This window comes from Micromonas commoda, chromosome 5, assembly GCF_000090985.2.
Source record: "Micromonas commoda chromosome 5, complete sequence".
Lineage (NCBI taxonomy): Eukaryota > Viridiplantae > Chlorophyta > Mamiellophyceae > Mamiellales > Mamiellaceae > Micromonas > Micromonas commoda.
Window position 1 is genome coordinate 247,027 of NC_013042.1, and position 13,603 is coordinate 260,629.

Sequence of the window (13,603 nt, forward strand, 5' to 3'; positions counted from 1 at the left end):
TCTTCCGCGCTTCGACACTCTCCGTGACGCGCCTCCGCGGGTATCAGCGCCACTCGGAGTGCGGTCATGGCGACCTTATACGTCCCCGATAGCAAGCGTCGCAAGAAGGACCGCGAGGAGTTGGCGCTCAACGCCCCGTCCGGCCCCGAGAACCGCGTCAACATCATCGCGCAGCTCGAAGATGCCGAGGGCAACCCCGCGGGCCCGCAGCTGGACCTGCCCCACGACGCGGACCCAAAGCAGCTCGAGGAGGTGCTCAACGCGCTCCTGCAGAACGAGGACAAGGTCCCGTTCGCGTTCTACGCGGCGGACGCGGAGATCACCGGCACCCTGGGCGAGCACCTGCGGAAGCGCGACGCGAGCGTGGAGACCGTCCTGAAGATCGTCTACCAACCCCAGGCGCTCTTCCGAGTTCGCCCCGTCACGCGCTGCTCCTCCGCCATTCCCGGCCACGCCGAGGCGGTCCTCTCCGTCGCATTCTCCCCAGACGGCAAACACCTCGCGTCCGGAAGCGGTGACACCACCGTGCGCTTGTGGAATCACGAGACGGAGACCCCGCGGCACACCTGCTCCGGCCACGCCAACTGGGTCCTCTGCATCGCGTGGTCCCCAGACGGCAAATACGTCGCGAGCGGCGGCATGGACAAGGACGTGCGGCTGTGGGACCCGGAGAGTGGGTCCGCAGTAGGCGGGCCCATGCGGGGCCACAAGAAGCACGTCACCGCGTTGGCTTGGGAACCGGCTCACGTGCGATACCCCCCGGTTCGGCTCGCGTCGGCCTCGGGCGACGGAACCGTTCGCGTGTGGAACGTCGTGCACAAAAACTGCGAGCTGGCGCTCACCGCGCACACCAACTCGGTGACCGCCGTGAAGTGGGGGGGCGAGGGGCTCATCTACAGCGCGTCGCGGGACACGACGGTGATGGTGTGGAACGCGGAGACGGGCGCGGTGGTGCGTCAGCTGAGGGGCCACGGGCACTGGGTGAACACCTTGGCGCTCTCGTCGGAGTACGTCGTTCGAACCGGGCCGTACGATCACAAGGCGACAAAGCCCAAGGACGATGTCGAGGCCAAGGCCAAGGCGCTGGAGCGGTACAAGGCGGCGACTGGGGGCAAGGGGGAGCGGATCATCAGCGGGTCGGACGACTTCACCATGTTCATGTGGACCCCGGGGACTTCGAAGCAGCCGCTGCAGCGAATGACGGGGCACGTTCAGCTCATAAACCACGTCCTGTTCTCCCCGGACGGGCGGTGGGTGGCGTCCGCGAGTTTCGACAAGGCTGTGAAGCTCTGGGACGGACACAACGGCACGTTCGTCGCCACCATGCGGGGGCACGTCGGACCGGTGTATCAGATTGCCTGGTCGGCGGATTCCCGGATGGTGGTCAGCGGCAGCAAGGACTCCACGCTGAAGGTGTGGTCCGTTCGAACCAAGAAGCTGGAGTTGGACCTGCCGGGGCACGCGGACGAGGTGTTCGCGGTGGACTGGTCGCCCATGGGGACAAAGGCGGCGAGCGGGGGAAAGGACAAGATGCTTCGGCTCTGGCGTCACTAGACAAAGTTCGAATTTAGCGTTAGATTTGTCTATTTCGCACACGACGCACGCGCAAACAGCCGGTGGCGCGAGTGGTGTCTGTTATTCGATTTTCGCGGGTGCCGTCAGACACGGCCGTGATTGGCTGGCGGAGTTCGCGCGAAAAATTCTGAGCCGTGCAGCCGTGAGCCGTCCATCTCACGACACATTCGCCGACGCGAGCGGGGATTCGAGCGCGCCATCGAAGGACCGAGGCACATGAAGGGCGACGGCTACGAACGAGGCTCGATGGAGGAGACCGAGATGGTGTGCATGTCGTCGTCGAACGCGGGCTGGAGCATCCCGGGCGTGAGCCAACCGGTCCGTGATGTGGCGAGTCCCGAAAGAAGAAGACTCGGCACGGGGAGCAATCGGGTTCGTGCCGGGCGCGGGCGGGCCTACGGACTGTGCGGCGACGCCTCGTGCACGACGCTACACCCGACGGGTAACGACGACGACGTGTCCGTTGAGGTCACCATCGACGACGGCGAGCCGCTGCTGAAGGAGCCGGCGAGCGCGCGTGACGACTCCGCCGCATCTCCCCATCGTCGACCCGACCTGTGGCGACTCGAGGTGGCGTTCGCGCTCGCGCTCCTCTTCATGGTCGTCGAGGCGGTGGGCGGCCTCATGGCGGACTCGCTCGCCGTCATCTCCGACGTCTTCCACCTCGCCCTCGACGTCGCGTCCTACGGCCTCGCCCTCCTCGCGCTCCGGTACTCCCAGACGCCGGGAACGAGCACGCACACCTTCGGTCACGCCAGAGCCGACGTCCTGGGAGCCCTCGGCTCGATCGCGTGCCTCTGGATGCTCAACCTCGGCCTGCTCGCCGAGGCGGCATCGCGGCTCGTCGAGGTGGCGTCGCTCTACGCCGACGCGGCGGGGGACGGCGAAAAGGCGGGGGATGTCGAAACGCAGTCGCCGAATGGGAAAATCACGGCAGTCGTCGCGACGGTGGGCATCGCCGTCAACCTGGCGCTCGTGTCGGTGCTCGCCGGGCGCGACTTTGGGACGCATCAACTCTGCGGGCACGGACATTCGCACGCCGGGGACGCGCCTTGCGGTCACGCGACGACCCGCGACGGTTCGGACGGTCCGCGACGGTTCGGATCGGTTCAGAACGGTTCGTTGTCGGCTGCGCACGCGCACGCGTTTGTCGATCTGTTGCAGTGCGCCGGCGTTCTCCTCGTCGGGTTACTCGCGTGGGCGTCGCCGGCGCTCGGGGCGCTCGCGGATCCCTTCGCCACGTGCGTTTTCGTCGTCGTCGCGTTCCGCGCGACTTGGCCGATCGCGAAGAGGGCGGCGAGGACGCTGATGGAGACGGCGCCGGAGGGAACGGACGTGGACGCGCTGCGCAAAGCGCTCGAGGGTTTGCGGTCATCGGGAACGAACGGCGGCGGCGGTGGTTTGGTGGTCAGGGACCTGCACGTGTGGAGCGTGTCCATGCCGGGCGGCGGCGATGCGGTGGGAAGCGTCAGGGCGACGGTGCGCGGGAGGCTGGACGCGGAGGAGCACAGGCGGCTGGTCAGGGGGGCGGAGGCGGCGTTCGCGGCTTTTGGGGTGTCACACGCGACGGTGCAGGTCGAGGGCGACGCGTGCGTCGACGGCGGACACGTGGCGTGCGGGGGAAAGGGCGATGGACCGCGGGATCATCGCGCGTGCATGTCGCACGCGACGCGCGACGCCGCCTTCTCGAGGTGTCTCAAGTTTGACTGATACATCCGTTAAAAAATCGTCAAAAGAATCGAGTCGCCGCCCCTCTCGCAGTCAACCGATGCTCGCGCCCAGGTACGCCTCCCCGCCCGTCTCGTGCGCCACCGTCGTCCTCCACATCTCCCTATCGTACCGCTCGTCGAACGGCGTCGCGGTGTGTATCGTTCGCAGGTTATCCCACACGACCAGATCCCCCTCCGTCCACGAGTGCCGATACGTAAACTCCGCGCCGGTGGCGAACGGCAGGAGCTCGTCGTACATCAGCGCGCGAACCGACGCGTCCTCCTCCCCGAGCAGGTCGTACCTGTCCAGGTCCTCGGGCGTTACTTCGTCTTTTTCGTCGATCACAGCGCACACCGCGCTGCTGAACCCGTACAGGGATTCGGTGTTTGTGTCGGGGTCGGCGCGAATGATTCGCTGAGCCACGGGCGGGTGCGCGGCTCTCTGAGTTGGGGTGAGCAGCGGGTACGTGGGCGTCCGTCTGTTCACCTTGGCGTTGTGGTGGGCGTAGGAGCACACCGCGCGTAACTTGCGCAGCTCCTCGCGACGGTTCGTATCCAAGGCGTTACACGCGGCGGTCATGTCCGCGAACGCGGTGTCGCCCCCCGCCCCCGCCGGCGGCGATTTCACGCAGTAGAGCAGGCTGGCGAACGGGGGCGGGTCCCGGAACGCCTGGTCCGTGTGCCACACGGGCGATCTCAGCTCCGGATCGTACCGCAGCGTGGGTGCGCCGGTGATGCGGTCGGTGGGCAAGGGCGGGGCGCGGCTGAACATGGCGCGCAGCGCCCCGCGTTCGTCCCGGACGTTGCCGATCACCTGAACCTCCGGTACGTTCGGGATGAGGTACTCGGGTGCGACGCCGGGGTTCTTCTCCACGACGTCCCCCACCGCGTACGACAGCTCGACGAGGGTGCGCGGGGAGATGCCCGCGAGGTTTGGGACGAGGACGAGCCCGGATCCGCGCTCGAGCGCCTCGCGGAGGACCGCCCTGCGCTCGGCGTGCGGCAACGAGAGGAGCGCCGGGCCGTCCACGACGCGGCCGAAGTCCGAGTCTGGCACCGGGGCGACGAGCGACGACGTCGCGGCGGTGGACCGGACCGATACGGGCGATGCGCGGGTGGTGACGCGGCGGTGACGCGCGCGCGTGGGCGGTGGGAGAGGGGCGAGCGCCGCCGCGGAAGGGGCGAGCGCCGCCATCGCGCCCCGTGACCCTCCGTCGCGCGCGACGCGTTTTTCATCAGGGCCGCGCACGACAGCCTCGCGTCGTCCAAGAGACTCGGACATAAATCAATTCTTTCCTCCGCCGACGACACGCACAGTCGATGATACGCGTTTTAATACAAAGTCACGCAAAGCCCGTGGGCGTCGACGTCCCCGCCGCGTTCGTCCGCCCGCCCCTTCAATCCGGCACCCCTTCCCCTCGCCTCCCTCCGCGTCGCCGCACCGTCCTTCGCGCCATGCGCCGTCACTCCTTATTACTCTCAAACCCATCCGCGAAATCCTGCACGACTTGCTTCATGCCGTCGATGCGGGGAACGAGTCTGGGTACCTCCGCCGCGTATTTACCGTACACGTCCGCGCCGTGCATCTCGCAGAGGTAGTCCTCCTCCTTGGCCGCCTTGGCGTTGAGCAACGCGGCGAGCGCCATGGTGAAGAGCGTGCGGGTGGGATCGCCCGTGAGCAGCGCCACTCCGAAGCATCCGAAGATGAGCCCCGAGTACATGGGGTGCCGTACGGCGGCGTAGGCTCCGCCGGTCTTGAGCACGTTGTCCGCCCTCGGCTTGGGAAACGGTGTGAGGGAGTTGCCGAGGTTCTTGGAGCCCTGCACGAGGAGCACCGCCGCCAGGGCCATGGTGGCCAGTCCGAAGAGGGGATCGCCAAACTTGACGTCGTCGCCCAAGTCCATCTGGAACGGGGGAAAGGCGACGAGGAGGACGAGGACCATCTGGCCGACGAAGAACGCCTCGTCGCGCTGGCCGAGCTGCGAGGTGTCGGTGATCTCCTTCATGACCGCGTCGACGTCGAGAGTCTCGTCGAGAGTCTCGTCGCCGTCGCCGCCCGCCGCGGCGAGCGGCGGGAGCTCTCGATGGTTGTTAACGATCTTCGTGTTTGGGGCGCGAGGGGCGCCCGATCGCCCGCCGACGAATGAGACGGGGTTTGGGGGTCGGATCGGGCGAGCACGCGGGGTACGGCGTGTCCGGGGGCGCATCCCCGCGGGGGCCCGCGCGGTCGCGAGGGCTGAGACGATCGTGCACGCCATGGATGCGCGTGAGGGTGGCGGGGTTTAAGTGTGGACGGACTCTCGCTTGGATGGGTCACACGTGACGTGGCCGACACTTTTTGACACGCACGCACGCCTGACATGACGGCTGCGGCTCGCCCCTCGCCGGCCATCCTTTCATCAACCGCGAGCATCCGCGCGCCTCGCACCGCTGCTGCGAGAGTCGCCATGTCAGCCGCTTCATCCGCCGCACCGGTCGGCTCGGTCCTCGGGACGATGACCTTCGGCTGGAGGTTTTCATCCGAGGAGTGCGACGATGCCAAGTCCCTCGAGCTGATGGAGACTTTCCTGGACGCCGGCCACGTGGAGCTGGACACCGCGCTGGCGTATAGCGGCGGCGAGACGGAGAAGATCATGGGCCGCATCTTCGACGCCGACCCATCGCTGATGGAGCGGTGCACGGTCGCGACCAAGGCCAACCCGTGGCCCGGTGGAAACATGACCTCGTCAGCTGGCGAAGGAGGCTTGGCCCCGTCCGAGCTCAGGGCACAGGTGGAGGCATCCAGGGCTTCGCTCTCCCCTTACGGACCCATCGACCTGCTCTACCTGCACGCCCCGGACGCGGCCACCGAGATCGAGCAGACCCTCGCCGAGCTCAAGGCGATGCACGACGAGGGCGCGTTCGTCAACCTCGGCCTGAGCAACTTTCCCGCGTGGGAGGTTGCGTACATTCACGGAAAGTGCGAGGACATCGGGCTGCCCCCGCCGACGACGTACCAGGGGATGTACAACTGCCTGACTCGCGCGGTCGAGCCCGAGCTTTTGCCGGCGTTAAGGAAGCTGAACATGCGGTTCCTCGCGTACAACCCCCTGGCCGGCGGTTTGCTGACGGGGAAGCATCGGGGAAAGATGGACGACGCACAGCTGTGCGCCGAGGGCGCTTCACGCGGGCGCTTCACGGAGAATAAGATGTACCGGGATCGGTTCTGGAACGAGAGATACTTCGCCGCGGTGGACACTATATGCGCGGCGTGCGAGACCAACGGCGTGGCTCCCGCGGAGGCTGCGCTGCGCTGGCTGTACAGTCACAGCCGATTGGACGGCGCGTACGGGGATGGCGTCATCCTGGGCGCGAGCTCGGCGGGGCATCTGGAGGCCAACTTGGCCGCCGCGGAAAAGGCGGCGAACGGCGAGGCGCTTCCGGAGTCGGTGCTGGAAGCGATCGAGGCGGCGTTCGAGGTGTGCGCGCCGGTGGCGCCGCCGTACTCGCGCGGTCACTCGAAGATCGCCGTCGGGCGATGATCCGGTCCGACACTACTGCGTTTCGTAGCAGAGCAGGTGGCGGCTGATGCATCCAGGTAGACTGCTGGTATTCTCACCCATTCGGCGACCTCCCCGACTGATAACTAAACGCCGCGTTACGATACTTTCAGCCAATAAGTCTCGCTACTAAACGGGACGTCGGGTTCATCCGCCATCGCGTTCTCGTTCTCGCCGCAGCCTCTCCATCCGCTCGCGCAGGGACTCCGGCCCGTCTCCGGCGTCACCCCGCGCCGCCTCGTTCGCCGCCCTCGCGCGCTCCATCCGCGCGCGCCGCGCGTCCGGCCGCGGCGGCGACATCGCGGGGCCCGCGCTCGGACCGCCGGGCCGCCCCCGACCCCCGACCCCGGCTCGGCTCGGCCCGGCTCCCTTCTTACTGGGCGTGATCGAATACGGGTCTCGAAGCGGGTTCCACTCGAAATCGGCGGGCGGCTCGTCAGCAAGCCCGGGTCGGTCGCCGTCCGCCTCGAACGGGGGCGCGGACGGCGCGTGCTCCGCGTCTGCTGCCCCACCGTTCGACGACGACGCGAGCGGGTTGCTGAACTGGAACACCGGCGTCGGCCTCGGCGGCGGCACCGACGGCTTTTTAAACGCGGGCGGCTTTTTCGGCACGGCGCCCCGCGCCGCCTCCGCGGAATCGTCGCTCCTGTCCGACCTCACCGACGCGTCACCACCCGGTGACTCACCACCCGGTGACTCACCACGCCGGGACGCGAACCGCCCGAGGATGTTCCCGAGCCTGCCCACCCGCTGGTTCCGTTCCGCGACGTACCTCGCGTCCCCCGGGTCGGACCTTCGACCCGAACCACCTTCCGGAGCCGCGGGGGAGTGCGAGGTTTGCGACCTCCAGAACCGCGCCTTGAACTCCTCCCAGCCCCGTTTGCCGTCGGCGGGCGGCGCGACGCGCGCGCCGCCGCCCGCCGGCGCGGACGCCCTCGCGCCTCCTCGCGCCTCGCCCCTCCTCCGCCCGTCCCCGACGCCGCCCAGCGACGCCCTCCCCCGCCTCCCCATCGCTTCGTCCCCATCGCCGCCCCCCGCCTCCTCGTCGCCGCGCGCCCAGACGCCGCCTGTCGTTCCCACGCCGTACTCCCTCGCGGTCATCGCGATCTCCTCGTCGTCGACGTCCACGCGCGTGAACGCCCCCAACCCGATGGCCCTGTGCGCCTCGCTGAACGTCGCGGGCCTCGGCGTTCGCATCACCCGCTCGCCCCTCGGGGTTAGCCCGACCTGGTACGGCCCGAGGTTCGCGGGGGTGATTGACGCGAACTGGCGCTCGTCGATGGACGCCATCGCGAGCTGGTTGTTTGTGGGACCGAGGACGTTCCCGCGGCCGAATAAGACGGCGAACGCGCCGGATACGAACGCGAGTCCGTTGGCGAGGATGCCGACGTACCAACCGCCGTGTTGCGTTCTCAACCGGATGGGCGCGTGGACCCCCCGCTGGCAGAGCTCCATGCCGTCGACCCAAGCGCCGTGCGACGCCCACACGGACGCGAGCGCTACCGTCACGCCCACGAGCCGCGCCAGTAGCGAGAGCGTCCGGGTGGTGAGGTCCAGCGCGAGGAACCGCCCCTTGAACCTGCCGGCGCTCGAGAGGTACAACGTCATGAACAGCGCCCAACCGCCCGCGGCGAACGGGGGCAGGACGACGGGGTAGAGGTCGGGGGACGCCCAGTCGCTCGCGAGGTTGGATATCCCGCACGTCTGGCACTCCCCCGCCGCGGGGAGGTCGGGGTTACACCCGCGATACCTGCGCGGATCGTGGCGGAGGTCGGGGGGTCAGCGAACCAACGTGTGCCGTCTCTTGGGTTGCCGGAGCTTCTTCGAATCGAGGGCGCGAGGCGGGGGGGTGGACGACGGAGGGGCGGGGTCGCGGACCATGGTACCGCGCATGCGATGCACCCGACTATTAAGGCCAAAACGGCGAAGACGCGGCTGCGGGCGAACATGACCCCCGCGGCGTCGCCGCGCCCACCGCAGTGCTCGCGACTGCGCAATGATGCGAGTTGACGACGGGGCGCTGATGCTTGCGTTGTTCATGTCTGAAATTGTACCATCACTCAGCAGCCTTTGCCTCTTCCTCCTCCCCCTCCGGCCTGCCGCCGCCGATGGCCACCAGCAGCTTCACGACGTGCGCCCGCCTCCTAACCCTCTCCTCCTCCCCGTCCGCGCCTCCGATGTTCTCCGCGTGCGTCTCCAGGATGCGTCTCACGCCGCGCAGCCTCGACCAGATCGCCCGCTCGGCATCCGCCCCACCCGCTTCGTCCTCCTCGCCGCCCCCCGCGTGTAACTCCATCTGCAGCAGCAACCGCGTACGGATCCCCGCGTGACCCGTGGCGAAGACGGAGGCGAAGATCAGACTCAGCAGCTCCAGCGTGTACAGGCCGCCGCCGAGCCTCTCCACGTAGAGGTCATCCGGCGTGAGCTCGAATTCCTCGTTTGTTCGCGTCTCCAGCCTGGCATCCACGGCTTTCACGCGGTTGGAGTACTTGGCGTATAGTTCGGCGAGTCGGTCGCACTTGGCGTGCTCGTCCTCCACGAACTTGGCGCAGAGCCTGTTATACCTCTCGGATCCCTTCGCGAGGTGGAGGAACAGCGACGACACCACGGACACCGCGCGCTCCTCCTCCTCCTGCACAGCCTCCAGCCCCGCGCTCTTGCGCAACTTTTCGAATCCCTTGCCCATGAAGACGGAAAACACCGTCTTGAGCCCGAGGATGTCCACGAACCGCTCGCACGCGGCGGGGCACCGGGTCAGCGCGTAATCCACGCACTTGATCGCGGACGTCCTGCAGCTCCGCTTGCTCTTCATCATCATCAGCATCAGCTCCAACCCCTCGTTCTCCACGAAGGCTTTTTTGTTGTTCGTCTCCATCGTCGACGCCACGAGGGCGTCGAAGATGTTCTCGAGCACCTCCCGCTCGCCCTCGTCCGCCGGGTCTTTTCCCTTGAACGGCGCCACCGCGCGCAGCAGTGCGTCGATGCCCCCGATGTCGCCCACGCGCTTCTTGTTCTCGTCCGAGGTTTGCACGAGGATGGCGAGAACCTCGGCGGCCGCGAGCTTGTTGTTATCTGTGGGTTTTTTCGAGCCGATTCGTTTGAGGAGCCACTTGAGGAGCTTGGGCGCGGCGGCGCAGAAATCGGCTGCGGCGTCCACGTCGATGTCCGCGCAGTTCTCCACGATGCCGAGCACGTTACCGATAGCCGCCTGATCCTCCGGCGACGCCTCGCCGCCGAACCTCTCGAGGCATTGGTAGATGAGCTCGTATCCGCTGTTCTCCTTGACGCTCGCCACCAGCGCGGCGCCCCCCTCCTCCGAGGACTCCACGGCGTCCGCGTCGGTGAGCTCGTTGAGCAGGACGAGGGCGTCGCACGCGATGTCGGGGTTATCGTGCGAGAGGAGCGCCAGGATGGAGGGCACCGCGTTGAGTCGGCAAAACTCCGGGTACAGCTCCGGGTAGCCCGCCAGGGTGCCCAGCCGCTTGATCTCCTCGTCGAGGTCAACCTCGGAATCGACAAACTTGTCGGGCTCGTCCGCGTGCTTTAAACGCGCCGTCTGGTTCGCGGCGTAACGCCTCTCGAACGCCAGGACCATGCGCCTCAGGCCCTTCTCGTCGAGCGTCGCGTTCTGCTCGGCGAGGCGCTCGTCCCCTCCGAACGCCTCGCGCTCGGCCCTCGCGAGGAGCTCGTCGGGATCCAGTTGAACCGCGGGGCCCTGGGCCCTGGGTTTGGGCGGGGGCATCAGCGCGGCGGCGGACGCCGCGGCTCCGTCCGCGGCGACGGCGGCGGTGGCGGCCGCGTGTGAGGTCCTCCCACTCCTCGCGCGCTTGTCCAGGTAATACCCCGGGCCCTTCGCGTCGAGCTTGAAGTAGTAACCCGGCCTCGATCCCTGGAAGGTTCTGCAGGGGATGTACTCGGCGAGGAGCCCACCGCCGTCGGACTTTGGGTCGAGGCCCGCGCGCGTGGCATCGTCGCCGGTCTCGTAGTCGCTCCGCGGGCGCTTCGACATCTCCGTGAGCGCTCCTACCCTTCCCACTGTGGGCCGGAGACGGACCCGCCGAGATTGAGGTTATTTCAGATGAGCCGCCGAAGATTCGCGAAGGTGCGTTTCGTTAAAATGTTAACCGCAATTGCGAGTTTCGGTCTGACTGCTTTTCGTACATTTGAGGAGAGGGGAACGGCAAGGCTGCGCGTGCGTTTTCGTGGCGCAAAAGTCCCGAAACCGACGACGACCACGCACACCCGCGCGAACGGCACGACCACCCCGCCACGCCACATGGCGACGGCGGTACCCCCGCGCATCTCCGATGGCTCCGATACGAGCATCCCCGGCGCCGCGACCGGCACCCTCGCCGGCGGCGGCGCCCTCGACGTCGAGGGCGACGCGGTGCGAGACGCCATCGACAAGCTCCAGAGGGCGCTCACCCCGAGCGTCGTGCTGGACCGCGAGCTGGACGCGAGACGGAACGACGCCGCGAAGGTGGCGAGCGGCGCCGCGTACAAGTCACCGTACCACGACGCGCATCACGCCACCATCGTCGCCGCGTCCGCGCTGCTCGGCAGGGCGCTGGGCGAGGGCGGCGTCGGCACCGGATTCGTCTACGGCGCGGAGACCATGGTGCGCGACGCCCTGCTCATGATCGAGGGCGCCGCGCGCGACGCGCTTCGAAGGGACGAGGGCGAGCTCCCGCGGCTGTTCGATATCGCCGAGGGCATGCGCAAGCGACGCGACGACGCCAGGGCGGCGGCCAGGCAGCTCGTGCTCGCATTCTCGCGACAAAATGCCGGGATGGGATTCCGGGAACGCCAACGACTGCGAGACGCCGTGGCGCAGGCTAAAGCGCAGTCGACGCGAGAGACGGAGCAGGAGAAGGCGAGGCTGGCAAAAGAACACGAGTCCATGCGGGAGGAGCTGGAGCTCATGCAGCGGCAGCTCATCGCGGCGCGCGACGCGTCCAACGCGCAGATTGTGCAGCTGTCGAAGCAGGTGCAACACGAGCGCAACGCGAGGGGGGGCGACGCGCTGGAGCACCAGCAGACGGGCGAGCACGTCCGCGCCAAGCTCGAGATGGCGGAGGTTAAGATTGCGGATCTCGCGAATCAGCTGCGAAACGCCCAGCGGGAGCGCGCGATCGAAAAGGCGCAGCTGGAGGATCAGTTGAGCGAGGCTTTGGAGGTTGGGCAGGGCGCGAGGGCCCACGCGGTGAACGCCCGGACCGTGCTCCGTCGACAAAAGGGCCGCGCGCTGAGGGAGAGGTGCTTCGTGGTGTGGAAGATCAAGGCTGCCGCGTACGCCCTCCTCAAGAAGCAGACGATGGAGGCGGCGGAGACTGTAAAGGCTGTGAAGAAGGGGTACGAGGTTCAAATCGCAAAGACGGAGAAGGCGTGTCTCGAGAAGGTTGAATCCATGCGCAACAAACTGAGGGGCCGTGACCCGAGGGATGCGAACAAACCCGCGCTCGGAGACTCCACGAACCAGAAGAAGGGCGGGAACAAGGCGCCGCGGGCCGATCCGTGGTCCTTCCTCGACGAATCCACCAAGCTCGAGCGAGAGATCGCGAAACGAGAGCGCGAGGAGGAGAGAAGGGCGCGGGAGACGGTGGCGATGGCGATGGCGGAGGACCACATCTCAAAGATCGACGAGTACTACGCCAAGGCGGCGGAGGCTGCGCGCCAACGCAACGCGGGTCGCGACGATCCCAACCCGGAGATTGTCATGGTGGCGCACAACGTCTCCCTCGCGTCGCACCCGCCGCCGTCGCCGCTCTCCATGCCGCTGACAGCCGCGAGGGAGCCGAGACTTTCGAAGGGGTTTGTTCACACGTACGGGGGCGGGGATAGAGGGGCGACGCCGAGGAGCGGCGCGTCTTCGGCGCGGTCGATGATCGAACCCACGCCCCCGAGGACCGCCGGGAGGGTCCCGGCGCCGACGAGGGTTCCCGTGCGGCGCGCGGAGTCGTCGTCGTCGTCCTCGTCAGAGGAGACGGAGGACCCGTGGAAACCCGAGAGTCCCGAGCCGCCGCCGCCGCCGCCGCCAAAACTCGGCGAACCCGCGGAGGAACTGGCGTTCACGGAGAGCCTCTACGGACTCGTGCCTCCGCCGCAGGTTCCCCTCGGTCGGAAGACGAGAGACGCCGGCGTCGCCGCGCCGAGGACGGAGGAAGAGGTCGAGCCCGCGCCGCCGCCGCCGCAGAGAAAGTTGGAGCCGCTCACGGCGGCGGCGGCGGGGATGTCGGGGATCGGCCGAGGGGCAGGAAGAGGAGGAGGACTCGCGCCGTTGATGGCGAGGAGTGGGGACGAACCGGCCGTCGCCGCGAGCGTCGAGCCCGCGAGGGACCGAGCGGAGCCGCTCCGAGCGGAGACGACGGAGATTCGATCCGATCCGATCCGATCGGAGCTCCCGACGGCGACGACGTTCATCCCGCCGCCGCCGCCGAGAGCGGTTCCAACTTTCCCGAGGTCGCCGCCCAGGTCGCCGTCGCGACCGATTCCACCTTTCCCGAGGTCGACGCGAACGAGCGAGGGGGGAGGGAGCCGGCCGGGCACGTCGGGCGGACGCTCGGAGGGTTCGGGGTTCCCGTCGCGACCGCCAACCTCGGGGGGTAGCAGGCCGGGGACGGCGGGGGCGAGTCGACCGGGGACGGCGGGGACGGCGGGGGCGGCGGGGGTGAGGAGCTCAGTCGCGTCGCTCGCCGCTTCAGAGGCGCACACCGAGTACAGCGAGGACTTTGACGATCTCCCGGAGGACCTGGACCTGCCGTGAGAGGGGAGGTTTCGGCG

General features: G+C 68.0%; 7 protein-coding genes across 7 annotated transcripts; 3 read left to right on the forward strand and 4 right to left on the reverse strand.

Moving 5' to 3' along the window:
- Positions 1 to 66: 66 nt before the first annotated feature.
- MICPUN_81470 (wd-40 repeat family protein/notchless protein) lies at positions 67 to 1,554 on the forward strand (the record flags this gene model as incomplete). Its single annotated transcript, XM_002501983.1, has 1 exon — positions 67 to 1,554. One exon carries the CDS (start codon positions 67 to 69, stop codon positions 1,552 to 1,554), a length of 1,488 nt encoding a protein of 495 aa, XP_002502029.1.
- Positions 1,555 to 3,336: 1,782 nt separating this feature from the next.
- On the reverse strand, positions 3,337 to 4,479 carry MICPUN_58381 (predicted protein; the record flags this gene model as incomplete). Its single annotated transcript, XM_002502361.1, has 1 exon — positions 3,337 to 4,479. The coding sequence occupies one exon, from the start codon at positions 4,477 to 4,479 to the stop codon at positions 3,337 to 3,339; it is 1,143 nt and encodes a 380-aa protein (XP_002502407.1).
- A 268-nt stretch (positions 4,480 to 4,747) lies between these two features.
- MICPUN_58382 (predicted protein) lies at positions 4,748 to 5,542 on the reverse strand (the record flags this gene model as incomplete). Its single annotated transcript, XM_002502362.1, has 1 exon — positions 4,748 to 5,542. The coding sequence occupies one exon, from the start codon at positions 5,540 to 5,542 to the stop codon at positions 4,748 to 4,750; it is 795 nt and encodes a 264-aa protein (XP_002502408.1).
- A 216-nt stretch (positions 5,543 to 5,758) lies between these two features.
- On the forward strand, positions 5,759 to 6,775 carry MICPUN_70470 (predicted protein; the record flags this gene model as incomplete). The annotated part of the gene is made up of 1 exon (XM_002501984.1): positions 5,759 to 6,775. A coding segment is annotated over one exon (1,017 nt), but the record flags the coding sequence as incomplete, so codon positions are not given.
- Positions 6,776 to 6,970: 195 nt separating this feature from the next.
- MICPUN_58384 (predicted protein) lies at positions 6,971 to 8,704 on the reverse strand (the record flags this gene model as incomplete). Its single annotated transcript, XM_002502363.1, has 2 exons — positions 6,971 to 8,573; positions 8,616 to 8,704. 2 exons carry the CDS (start codon positions 8,702 to 8,704, stop codon positions 6,971 to 6,973), a joined length of 1,692 nt encoding a protein of 563 aa, XP_002502409.1.
- Positions 8,705 to 8,879: 175 nt separating this feature from the next.
- On the reverse strand, positions 8,880 to 10,565 carry MICPUN_82193 (predicted protein; the record flags this gene model as incomplete). The annotated part of the gene is made up of 2 exons (XM_002502364.1): positions 8,880 to 9,045; positions 9,115 to 10,565. 2 exons carry the CDS (start codon positions 10,563 to 10,565, stop codon positions 8,880 to 8,882), a joined length of 1,617 nt encoding a protein of 538 aa, XP_002502410.1.
- Positions 10,566 to 11,099: 534 nt separating this feature from the next.
- MICPUN_58386 (predicted protein) lies at positions 11,100 to 13,586 on the forward strand (the record flags this gene model as incomplete). The annotated part of the gene is made up of 1 exon (XM_002501985.1): positions 11,100 to 13,586. The coding sequence occupies one exon, from the start codon at positions 11,100 to 11,102 to the stop codon at positions 13,584 to 13,586; it is 2,487 nt and encodes an 828-aa protein (XP_002502031.1).
- Between the last annotated feature and the right edge of the window lie 17 nt (positions 13,587 to 13,603).